General features: G+C 31.7%; 1 protein-coding gene across 1 annotated transcript; it reads left to right on the forward strand.

The window, feature by feature from the left end:
* Window positions 1-1,984: 1,984 nt before the first annotated feature.
* LOC100168857 (glucose dehydrogenase [FAD, quinone]) lies at window positions 1,985-11,836 on the forward strand. The gene is made up of 2 exons (XM_001942520.5): window positions 1,985-4,113; window positions 10,813-11,836. Exons 1-2 carry the CDS (start codon window positions 2,599-2,601, stop codon window positions 11,158-11,160), a joined length of 1,863 nt encoding a protein of 620 aa, XP_001942555.1. The 5' UTR covers window positions 1,985-2,598; the 3' UTR covers window positions 11,161-11,836.
* Window positions 11,837-14,316: the final 2,480 nt, after the last annotated feature.

A 14,316-nucleotide genomic window follows, 5' to 3' on the forward strand; every position in this document is an offset into this window, starting at 1 on the left:
AACACGTATAACTCTTAAAATATAAGTCTTAAGCTCCCACTCAACTGAAGCGCCTAATTGACGTCACGCCGTCCCGGTTTCTATGATTAATATAAGGAATAAATTATTATAATATATTATTTATATGTACATTGTATTATAGTGTTTATGTATAATATATTATTCTATCTATGTCACGTATTGTTTTAGATATTATTTTAGATTCCCCACAAATTGCTCTACCTTAAATTGTTCTAACTTAAAAGTTTACCGAAAAGTAATACATTAATTTTGTATAAGCATTTTAATTTTAAATATTTACGATATTGGGTTTAAACCGATAAATTAACGAATTTTCATCCATCGATTTTTGATATTTTGTTGTAATTCAAAAACCAATAACCCTATAAACACTAGACATTTTCACCAAATGTTAAAATTAACATTTTCCATAAATTAAATATATATTCTATGTAGAAAATATTTTTTTTTATGACTTTTATCTAAATAAATGTTTACTCCACCTTAGTCTTAAAGTATATATTTATCTATAATTGTATGGAGTTATAAAATTTTGTAAGATAACTATTATTTGTTCATTGTTCAATTAGCTATCACTTATGACTTATCAGGCTATACTTAAAAAAGAAGACACTGTCATTAAAATAATAAACATAATATAGTAAATATTCAAGAAAAAGTATTTTTCATTTATTTTAATTTATTTGTTCTGTGAATGATTCATTATGAGTACCTGATAAACATTTATATGTATTAAAATGATTATAATGATGAGGTTAGGTTAAGGTGACATTATACAATTATTTGTTTTATTAAATACAGACTAGGTATACAGTGTGGTATATTAATAACTGATTATTAAAATCTTCATATAAAAATAAAAATGAATGTTTTCTGTCTAGGATGAGTATGTGTGCAAACCTAAATAGTAATTATTTATTGTGATTTCGTTTTGAATTTCAATAATCTTTCTCAATACTTTAATAGCTAAGGACTTACAAAATAAAACATGTAATAACAAAAAAACGATAAATAAATAAACAAAAAATATTTAAAAAAAATGTTTAATTTAAAAATAATAAGAAACAACATTTTAATTTATTATTTTATTTTATATTTATGTTTTATTTTTATGAATATTTTTTTAATAAAAAAGTGGGCAAGTGGGTGTCGCTTTGCTTTACAGTAAGTCACAAGTGGGTCACTGTAATGGATTGTGAATTCTGCAGTGATATACTATCATTGTATACGAAAAACGATTCTGAGCGAAGAGGTCAGTCAGCCTTTGATATATTACTAAGTATATTTTATGATATTATTTTGAATAAAGTAATGTATTTACCTTTTTAAGTTGAACCTTGTTTTAAATTATCAATCCTTAGCTGTAAAAGCTGTACGTCTTATAAATGTTTGACTAGAAAATAATTTTTTAATTTAAAATTTTATAATTTTTAACTTTAAATGCTTACAAAAAAAATGGCGCCTATCTATTTTTAATATTTTTTAACTTCTATTGTAACAATATTTCAAGAGCTTTGCATTAATTCTGACACTTTTTGGCCTAACTAATAACATTTTATTGATATTTATAGAAAATAAAACTAAAAAAGTTGAAAATGTCCGTAAACAGCTCAAAATGAGTCAAAATATTTTGTAAATTTTATGAAGTATAGACATTTTTAAATTGATATTTATTTTTAATATTAATAGTTTATTTTGTATAGTTATTTATTTTGTAAGTCCTTAGCTATTAAAGTATTGAAAAAGATTATTGAAATTGTAAAACGAAATCACTATAAATAATTACTTAATTTACAAAATAACACGATTCCGATGTGTCCCAATAAAATGTAGTGTATTTACATAGTATTTAACAATATAATATTACATATATATAGTATCTGATGATGTTTCAAGCAGACTAAAATCAATGTATGAAATTAAACAATACACGTACATATTGTATGTTTATATTATAATATGTTAAAATTTCATCAAAGTATCAAATTAAAAAAAATTTTATAGTTGTTTCATCTTTGATAAAAATTCAGTTCGATTAAAAAAACTCAAATATACACTTCACTGAGTTAGTATGGACCATTTCGTTTTTTTGCCGACCTTGGTAACAACGTGTTGGCAGCGCTCACGTATAAAACAAGATTTTAATAATACTATATTACATATATTATATCATATAAAAAAACATCATGACGTCTTGTTGACCGAGCACATATAACTAATACATACAATATATATTATATTATATTATCATTTTAACGTTAACTATACTGTGTTAGAGAAGGCGATGCTGGCGAAAGGTGCACGCAATTCGTTTAGCGGAGGGGCGGAGGAGAAATTCAATATAATACATAAGTAGAGGTACAACAGCAGTTTAATACACAGCAACGGCGTTAGTAGTGGCAATGGTATATATGGTTGCAAAAGACTTAGAGGGAAAATAATCGGACGCACTGTGTCAAGCTCGCACCCAAAGCGATCAACAACAACACTGCCATCGATCAATAACTTGACGACTGTGGATCTCAACGGTTTGGCTCATATAGTTTAGATTTTTTTTTGTGAATTTACAAATATACGATGAACGCCGCGAGTGTGGTATTCGCGGTGATCGTGGTGACTCTGTCAATGGCCGGGTCAGGCCACAGTATGGCGTATACCGTGTTCCAGGCAGTGGTCGAATATTACCGGATGCTGGGACCGACACCAAAAGATGCCGTGCCAGACGCGGGTTTTGTGAGGCGGCAGTATGACTTCGTGGTGGTGGGTGCCGGTTCTGGTGGCTCGGTGGTGGCCAACCGGTTGACAGAAGTGGCTGGCTGGACGGTGCTGCTGATTGAGGCTGGCGGCGAGGAGAACGCCATGACGGACGTGCCGCTGCTGGTCAGCTATCTAATCGGCACCGGATTCGACTGGGGCTACCGAACGGAACAGCAGGAAGGTATATGCGGTGCGATGACTGATCGGAAGTGCCTGTGGCCTAGGGGCAAAGTGATGGGTGGTACCAGCGTTATCAACTACATGGTGTACACGCGTGGCGTGCCAGACGACTACGACAACTGGGCCAGACTGGGCAATGACGGCTGGAGTTACGCGGAAGTGCTTCCGTACTTTAAGAAATCAGAGGACGTCAGGCAGAGCCCGCTGACGGAGTCACCGTACCATGGCCGCGGCGGGTATCTCAAGGTGGAGGAGCCTACGTGGAAGACCAAACTAGGCCCAGTGTTTCTGCGCGCCGGTCGCGAGTTGGGCTACGACGTGCCAGCTGACCACAATGGGCCGCGGCCGTTGGGCTTCTCGTACGTGCTGGCCACGACAGACCACGGCACCCGGTGCAGCGCGTCAAAGGCGTTCCTACGGCCAATCCGTAACAGGCCAAACTTTACAGTCACCAAAAATTCGTTGGTAACAAAGATACTACTGGACCCACACACCAAACGTGCCACTGGCGTCAAGTTCGTGAAAAACGGACAGACCATAGTGGTGCACGCACGGAAGGAGGTAATATTGAGTGCCGGAGCACTCAACACGCCACAGATACTGATGTTGTCAGGTATAGGGCCGGCCGATCATCTAGCCGAAGTCGGCGTGCCCGTCGTCAAGGACCTCAAGGTGGGCTACAACCTGCAGGATCACGTGTCCATGGCCGGGCTGGTTTTCCTGGTCAACCAGTCGGTGACCATTATCGAAAGCCGGTACCGAAACCCCAAGTATCTACTCCAGTACGCAGTCAGCGGCAGAGGTCCGTTCACCATACCGGGGGGCGCGGAGGCGCTAGCGTTCACGGCCACGCGGCATGCGACCAACGGATCCGTGGCGCCTGACATGGAACTGGTGTTCGGTCCAGGGGCCTTAACCGGTGACACGGGCGGGTCGTTGCGTCGGTTGCTCGGCATGAACGACACTTTCTACGATCAGGTTTACGGAAAGTTCAAAGAACACGACGCTTGGGGTCTGGTGCCAATCCTGCTCCGGCCCCTGAGTCGCGGACGCGTCAAGCTGAGGTCGAACAATCCTTTCCAAGCACCAATGTTCTACGCTGGCTACCTGACGGACAAGCGGGACAGAGAAACTCTTATCGAAGGCATAAAGCAGGTAATTATTGTTATTACTATTATTATTGTGGTGAGTAAATTAATTATGACCAATATAATTTTTTATTTAAATAATATAAACAAAATCAATAACGGACGAGAAAAACAATAATAATATATGTATAGGTACCTAATATACTTAAGAGGATTTCAGCGCACTATTCGTTTTCTCTCTCTGGCCCACGCGCAACATAGACAAAACGCATTTAAGCAAAATCATTTTTTCTATGCGTTTAAGTAATCTTAGAGTAAAGTCACCTATTACAAAAAAGATAGAGAATAATATTTTAGAGGGAATGGCATATCGATTTTATATTTTATTATTATTTGACTTTGTATTTGATTTTCAAAATAAATAAAAAAATGCTGTACATTTAAATGATGTTTAAATTGTTTTGAGACAATATTTAGACAAATCGATATGTCATTCCCTCAAAAGTATTATTCTCTATCTTTTTTGTCATGGGTGAGTTTACTCTAAGATTACTTAAACACATAGAAAAAATGATTTTGCGTAAATGCATTTTGTCTATGTTGCGTGTGAGCCAGAAAGAGAAATAAATAGTGCACTGACAGCCGACAAAACTACACTGCAATTGTTCGTACGCAATGATTTGATGAATAACGATAATAACCGATAACACAGTGGCAGTAGGTACAAGTCTACTACTTAGTAAAACTGATACAATACGTATTGTTTTAAACACAATAATATACTAAACTTAAAAATGTATAGATAGTCAAGACCTTTTTTTCTGTTTGAAGTTTGAACCGATGGCTCCGCGGGAACAGCTTTTGCATTACTTCCGCGCCGCCAAGACAGTTAAAGATCTATCAAGTATAAAGATAACTGTGTTATAACTTATAACGTGCCATGAATATAAAACCATGACAATTTAGTTGTCTTGAAATTTAAATTACACCTAACCTAACCATTATTGTCAATTTTGTAAGCAGATCAATTTGGCGCAAAAGGGCTGTCATCGATAAAAACCGTATCTTTTTTAATTTGTCACAGATGGACTATACCTATGAATTATTTTTTTTAGCCCAAATGGATAAATCATAAGTAATAGGTACGTCTGATGTTAATTTGACGATCGGTTTGATGATTTCCTTTTATTTTCCGATGTAAAAATATTTTGAAGGTATGATATAATTCATTATATCTTGCGGGGAGGGATGGGAAAGTTGTAGAAAACTTTCTGGGAATGTTAACACATTTACGTTATATTAGGTTTATTAAATTAGTTTTAAAAGCATTTCCATTTTCCTATTATCCGCTAAATTAGGCACTATAATAAAATTATATCGTAAGAATATAAGCTTTTAAAAACAGCTTAATACGTTACTGAAGAATAAATGTGTTTATTTTCATTATACTATCTAAACGAAAATTTTATTTAACATCATCTGAATCAAACCGTTATGTTTATAAATGGTTTACTTCGGATGTATTGGAGGAAGGAAAATATGAATTTTGGTTGTACATGTATATTAACCACCTATTTGTTTATATTTTGGTCAACAGCCATAGTTTATTATGATTTACGAATGTATATAAATGTATAATAATATTTGGACATCAGCTGTGAATTTTATTTGTATCATAATGTTATGTGTGCTCTAACCAAACCTAACCTATGGCCCAAGGCAAGTCAATATTTTTTAGAATCTCTGTCGTAACAAAAATGTACACATGAAACGTCACTTGCGTATTAAAAAAAAATTATTATATTGTATATACTCGTAGTTCTTGTATACTGATTGCTGAATATTATAATATTATACACTTGTTTTTCTCCGTATGTTTATATTGTATAATAATACTAGCACGCAGTCGTTCTTTCGATCAATTTGAGTTGTTTATAATATTCATAATTCATGAGGAGGTATAAGTATACAATTGGATAATCAATATAAAATAATTTCAACAATCAAGGTCAATAATGCTTTTGGGATTTAAATATATAGGGTATTTAGATAATATTTGGAGATACCGACACTTATTTTACTTTCGATACCTACGCATTAATTATATACAAGTTACTTGTGTCACTAAACACGTAATAAAATACCGATTCTGATTCTCGATACCAATATATATAGCTACACAGTTACTGTGTCATTGTATGGTAGAGCTTTTTCACTTTCGAGAGCTTCGATTATTTTTATTTTCATAATTTTTTATGAACAAATAATATATTTACTATTCGCAGTATTCCAAGTTTGGACTGTCAGAGTTAGATTATCGCACGTTATTTACTAGGCTATTGGACATCTAAATTAATTTGTATTCATTAACGAGTAACCACATAATATTATAGCTTCATATTATATTATACATAATATAACTTAATGTTATTCTTCCAAACATTATTTTCCGGATCCGCGACATCAAATATACAAGTGAGTGCACTGACATCGGTTTGCGAAAGTACCACGCGTAAGTACTATGTAGATATTATTATGATGTACATGATAAGACTTTATTTTATTCACCTCACTGCATGAGTCGCGTCTGCGGCGTATAGTGTTATGCATTTGAGGCCGTTTTCACTATTTTTGAAAACACGCGTACTCATACTCATACGTCAAGTCATCTGCCCGACAATGGCAATCGAGCAAATACCACCAGTGCACTGCAATAACAACAACAACAACAACTCGTTCTCCGCGGGTAATAATAATAATAATAATAATATAATGTTTACACCGCGTGGCGTTACGAAACGTCTTCGCGCCGCGGTAACCGGTTATTATGTATTAGGTACCACCATTATTATTATTTATTATTATTATTAACCGGCCGTCGACGATATGCCGCAGTGTTATTATTAAAATTCGTTTGTTAGAGATCTGGTATCACTAGCTAATCGTGACAGTGTAACGCAAATAATAAACGATATACCGCGATATCATTTTATTTATCATCCCGTCCTCTACACCGGTGCGCGGCGCTCCTGGTTAGACCTTGACGCGCCCGCTGCCACTGACTCGGAGAACGCGCGCGCGAAACCCACGCGACCCAACGGCCTTGTACCAGTTATTTGTTCGTCTGGTCATCAAGAAGATCAAATAGCTACTGCAGAAACATCGATCGGTCGGGCACGTCGCACAACGGTTTATGCCGTCCGCGTTTATCAACTCTTTGTCGTGCGACTTTTCTTATATTATAATATTACTATATTACAGTCTCTGCGTGTCGTGCACCCTTGGAAGGGTTCCCCTTGGACACCAAAGTTTCCTAAACCAAGTTTCTTATCGTTTAATTTAATACTCTATAGCTGAACATCCGTAACATCTATAGCTTCGCCCGTGTGCAGTTTTTTTGGAAAATCCTATAATATAATAAAATCCTATAATATACTATAATATAATATATACTTATATAGTTATATGTTATATAGACGTACTTTTGTTTGAGTGTATCTCAGTGTGTTTTAGTGTACCTCAGTTCACTGACAAATCGGCGTCAGAGTAGGTACTAGGTACCTACCTATAGCTTTGAGAATAATGGGCAACCACAAGTCGCGGGTCGGATTTATACTTTTCACTAACTATATTTTTACAAGCTTGGATAGAAAATATTTTAAAAAGTTCCCCTTGGTGACAGACGCAAAGTTTCCCAAACCAAGTTTTTTATTGTTTAATTTAATACTATAGCTGAATATTTCGGCTTCGCCCGTGAACCGTTTTTTTCCATGGAAAATATAATATAATATATAATAATTATATTATATTTATTATTTAATCATTTATAAATTACCGTAACTTGAATTTGATTAAAATTAACTCGTTATTTATTAAGTTTATATCAATAAAAAACAGTTAAGTTAATGAAAATTAAATAACTTTTAACTTAACTTTAACTTTTTAACTTGTTTATGCTTATATTTTTAACGTGGTATAAACTACTTATTATCTAAACTTTAGTAATATCTCTAAAAATAATTTCTGGGATTTTCGTGAAAATCAATAGAGTATAGTTTCTGAGTATATATAAGCTAATAAAAACATACATTTGATTTAAGGAACGATTGTACCTGATCTGCCCGAAAAGCTAATAGCTACCATTTATAAACAAAAAAAAAAAATTCACCGTGAATCTTAAGATCACCGTTTGACCACCTTTTTAAAATAGAAATATCTGAAAATCTTTTCTTATTACACATCTAGATAATTAGAGGGACCACTATACTAAATTTCAAGTTCATACGTTTTGTATTTTTTAAGATGTAGCGATAAATGAGTGAGCAGTATTTGGCTTATAAATATAATATAATACGAGATATAGACTAGTGGTTTGATTGCGATCAATTTGTATTCGTCTATGTAGGCACAAGTTTTTTATATATATAGTGTAGGCCGTTTAATAAACCGAGAAATATTTTCCAGGCACCTACAGCTATTGGCACGTCCAAACTTTGAACCCCGTATTAATTGAGTACAATTTAAATTCAAGAACGTCAATGTATAATATTTTCGATACGTACCTAAATAATTATAGAAAAGTAATCTGTTTTAGTAATGAAATTAAAAATATATGTATTTATATTATAATTTTATATTACCTATAAAATACTATACTATGCACAATGCACGTAAATAACGTCATGTAATTACGAGTTGTTCAAACAAAACTGCTAATTACAAATGAGACGCGATATTTCAGCTGTTCGTTAATCTTTCATTTAGCTTTAGCTCATTGATTGTTATGGTTAGATTGTACAAATTACAGTTCTATAATATTTAGTAATATTATATTCTACTGGATGCCTAATATTTTTGTATTTATTTGAAAACATTAGTAACAACATCATTCTGTAACTTTTAAGACACTTTTATTTTGGCAATATTTATGTACCATAAAATTAAATACCTAGAATATATTTATTTATTTTATTTAAAAAATATTTTTGTGGATTACGATTTCAATCTTTTCGCATTGCATCACTTTTACTTTATTTCAGTGTAACACATTCGTTATGGCGCGTGTCCAGTAATATTATACATATGTTAGTACCTATACATCATAATTCATAACCATCATTTACCGTTTCAGTATATTATAGTAAAAATTTAATAGGTACATTTAATGCTCGTAATTTATTATAGAACTAGGAAGAAGTTACTTAGGTAGTTACATAAATACATAATTACATGTATTACAACGCTTGAACAACATTATTTATACTTATAAAATAACAAATAGGCATTAATAAAGTATATATAGGCACCAACAAATTAAAAATTAAAAACGTGAATCTATTTATAACATTATAAATTTATAATTATATGACATACGTATTATTAGTTTTTATTGTACCAATAGATATTATTTATCATGTTTATTTTCTATTTCTTTTTAATAATTGTTCAGTGTATTATATTTGAGTGATACATTTTTTATTTGATAGTTCAATACAATAATACAATCAAGCAAATATATAATTCAACCTTGTTCCATAAATGTTATGTATTTGATTACGGACAAAATGAAGAAATACATCAAGCTAATCTGAAAAAAATTAAAAACATTTAAAATGTATTTTCTTTCTAAATTGTTTGCTTAAACTTGACCTATATATACTATTTTTGATTATATCGATTCACATATAATTATTTAATAAGTATAATATTTTGTCTTTATATATTTGATTCCATATCAATATGTAAATGTATTATTAAGTATAAAATTAAATAGATAGGTAGGTACGTGGTCATTACAAATTTGTAAGTATATAATGAATAATAATAGTCCAATAATGTCTATAATTAATATTATTTACAATTTATGATGTCAGGCGTAGCATAGTAATAGCCATTGCCCAGTAGGTATACGCAATGTAATAAGAACTAATAACACACCTAGCTGGATCTATACTCTAAAGTACATAACATAATATTATGCTATGGACCACGGTATAAAATAAACAGGCGAATACTGTGATAATGTACCACTCGATCTAAATTCCACAGAAGTTCTTCTAATAGTAGAGTGTAACTTTGATTTAATTATAGTTTTTGTTTAATTGCATTAATTGACTATTGTTAAAAGTTCAACACGTTATTATTTAAATTAAGTGGTTTTAAATAATATTACGTAGGTAGGTGTGAAAACAAATATACAAAATATTACCGATAACTACCGAGTTGTCAACTTAATGAATAAAATGCTTTATTTAATATATACTTTATATTAAACTCCACCGACATAAGATTAAAAAAAAAAAGTTGATTAGTTATCACAATGGTTATATGTGGTTGTGGGTACTTACGGTTTATGATAAAGAAAAACATTTATCAATCCGAATCTATTGAATTTGAAATTCACTTAATTTCAATTATATATTATTTTTTTTATCGTCATTATAAATTTATAAGTTTATATTAGTCATATAGCAGTGTTTAAAAGTTATCATTCTATATTATTTAATATTATAAGTTGTAAAGATACTACAACCTTAATTGCGTGTATCCACTTTGCCACTTTGGTAACTAGTTGCCAGTATGATCTTCGGTCACACTTGAATATACTATACATATCCTTTTAATATATATAATATTAATTGCTGTTATCTATGAATACTGATCAGCAACCTCCACACATTATTTATTATGAGTGTATATTATATATATACAACTAACTACCAGGTACCAATAATGATTTAATCGGTGCGCTAACTTTTTGTCACAGGCCATTGCAGTAAGCGAGACTCCGGCGTTCCAAAAATACGGTTCGAGGCTGTTGCCGATTCCGTTCCCCGGCTGTGAACACGAACAGTTCATGTCGGATGCGTATTGGATGTGCGCCACCGGACTCGTGTCCACCAACCTGCATCACCAGTCGGGCACCTGCAAGATGGGGCCGGACACGGACCCGGACGCCGTTGTGGACACGAAGCTCAGAGTGCGCGGCGTCAAAGGCCTCCGGGTGGTCGACACTTCCATCATGCCCGTCATACCGGCCGGCCACACCAATTCGATGGCTTTCATGATCGGCGAGAAAGCGTCCGACATGATCAAGGAGAACTGGCTCAAATGAAAACGGGAACGACATTATAATAATACGATAGCGATATAACTGCGACACGTCTTTGTAGAACCACCACCAGCATATACAATATAATAATTCATATAGAGTAATTTGACCCAGAGACCGGAGCATATACTCAAGCACATTATTATTGGATTGCGGTGACCCGTCATCATTACAGGTCGTCGAGAGCGAGGAATTAAATTTTTTTAGACCAGAGTTTGATTTTTAAGCAACGAGGAAGTGATTTTAAATCATGACCGTGCACGTGAATATCGTACATAGTACGCACCTTTGAGGTTGAAAGGTATAAAAATAATGATTATACGAAATGATAAAAAAAAAATTGTTTTTACATTTTAATCTGATATGCCTAATATATCTATGTATTATGATCTCATCCAATCAATATTTTTATTATTGTTTCTCAATCAATGAGTCTATATTGTTTGAATTGCTTAAATTAACAATTCAATTAAAGAAACGCCAAATGTAGGTATGGTATTTTTACCAATAAACTGTTTTTGTTGATGTGTTCATGCCTTAATAAGTTGTAACTTTTAACTATTTATAAAATAATGTAATAATGTAAATAATAATTAGTTTGAAATTTGTATCATGATTTATTTAATATGTATGTGAATTAATAAGTAAATAAATTAAAAAATACAACGGTATAAAGTCATTTGTTTGTGAACAATGATTATATTTAACACTTTCTTAAAAAGTTATGACTGTATAACTAACTTGGAATCAATCAAATACTCGTATATTAATATGGGTATGGTACTGTTTCTAGATTCCAATTCCTCTAAAATGTTACAGGTAAGGTACATAATATTATATACATATAGGTAAACAATATATAATATATTCCCGAACATTCGGGCACTCTCAAAACCCCATTCGTACACGATTCAAATAATATTATTATGATGGCAATGGTTGAACTTGAAAATTCAACCAAAACTTTATATTAAAAGTTGTTTTAATATGTGATGTACAACTTACATTCTTTTCTATTTTATATTCTGAGCGGAGTGAGGAAGCTAGTGGTTTTATAATGGTGTTTATTTTTTATTTTTTTCTATCCTGTATATAAAATGTATACCAGAAGGAGTGCTTCGATTTCAACATATTATAGTACCTTATCTTTTAGCAAATTGAATCAAAATGATACTTTAGAGAGGTCATATTTCTATTTTCTCACTAGTTATTTAATGCCACGGGAAAAGCTACCGAAAAATTACGAAAAACCACTAAAAATGGGATTTTAATTTCCAACGCTTTGTCTATCACCATAGAAACGAATAAAAAATAATATCAATTCAACTTACAAGCTATAATAAATAATAACCATATATAAAATCCAGACTAACAAACCGTCTCCGTTCAGAATCATTTTTCTTATACAATGTATTAAATCATTGAATTCAAATTTAATGCAATCCACTTGACCCATTTGTAACCTACTGTACAGTACATCCACTTCCCCTCTTTTTTCCTATAGGTACCCTTTTATTGTTCGATATGGTGATGCACAAATGATGTAGGTACGCTATTTTGGCTTAGGTAATCGACCTGATAGAAATTATTATCTGAATACTATGTCTTTTAAACTGGGTGTTGGATCACAATAATACATGCAATCATATGCAAATATGTGATTCCGGCATTACTTGTGGTGACTGCAGCCTGCAGGCGGCAGTGCAACTTCAAAAAAGTTTTTAAAAGTGCGGTACTTCACTCCGGCCGGTACTTGGCTTGCAACGACTTTACAAACTATTTATATTGGAACTATTGTTTTTTGTTGGACACTTGTTGTTTAACCTGTTAGAGCAAGACATTTATGAACGAACATAGTATGAACTTTACTATATAGTTTTATATTATTGTGTTAATTAAAAATGATGATTTTTTTTTTTAATATATAAAATGTACTTAGTAAATTATTTTCCTTGCATTATAGGTATAAATTATAAATTTAGTGTATTGTAATATTAAAGTATGAATTTAATGCACAACTTATTATAAATTATGCTCGTATAATATGTATTTGCAGTTGTTTGAGATTTGAGATTAAAAATCATAAAATTAAAAATGCATTCAGAAAAATAATTTTAATCTCATAATATCAATAGGAAAAAAAGTATACAATTATAAGTTTCAACTTTCATGATATAGTTATAAATCCCAAATTTTGATGGCCATTTAAAAAAATAATTATTTAATAAATGATGAGTATAAATTAAATATATTATATTTGTTAAACAAAATGGTTTGTATTAAATACTACCTATCTAATAATTGACATTTGTCAAAATAGTTTAAAACTTAGGTTCATAAATATTCTGATGTTTAATAGAGTTTACCACAATATGATTTATGTTTATTGCATATATTATGTGTCCATCCCAACGATACATTATTTGCCCAACACAACCTACATCAGTAGACTGATAAAAAACGGATTCATGCTATCCGCGGATTTAAATTATTGTGACCAATATAATATTACATAAGACCTGCAAAATATTGAAATACTTCAACCACCGCTAGAGTATTTTTTTCTTTTGCTTTTATAAAGTAGGAGTATTTAAATTTAAAAAAGTTAATCTATAAAAAAATAAAATTGTCTAACACAGTATTAGCGGTTTTTCTGTCATAAACTCACACAAAAAAGATTTTAAAAAAAATAAGCCACGAGAAAGTGTGTATTATACTATTATAGTATTATGTATACATTCTAAAATATTGTAAAAAAAACTATTTAAGTTCTATAAGAAAAAAAATTGAAGAATAATAGGCTCTCCATTTATCAAAATTGGGCCTGGTGTATTAATACTATAAGAAACATGTATTATAGTGTTTAAACAGTAAATGGAAGTAAAATAATACATATTATATCACCGCATTAAATTCCACGATAATTATTACTAATGATAGGTATATAAGACATAATAATAAAATATAAAAAACTTTAGTAATTAATTACTTTGCTCCATTCAAAATATAATATGAGTAAAAATTTCAAAACTTATGAAAGTTAAGAAATAATTTTAATTTTAGTGGTAAGTCGAAAACGGTTATACAAGTTTAAAGTAAATTTTTTTTTTTAATAATAATAAACAGGATATTCCTAACCTATATTATATACCTATAGCC

This window comes from Acyrthosiphon pisum, chromosome A1 (assembly GCF_005508785.2).
Source record: "Acyrthosiphon pisum isolate AL4f chromosome A1, pea_aphid_22Mar2018_4r6ur, whole genome shotgun sequence".
Lineage (NCBI taxonomy): Eukaryota > Metazoa > Arthropoda > Insecta > Hemiptera > Aphididae > Acyrthosiphon > Acyrthosiphon pisum.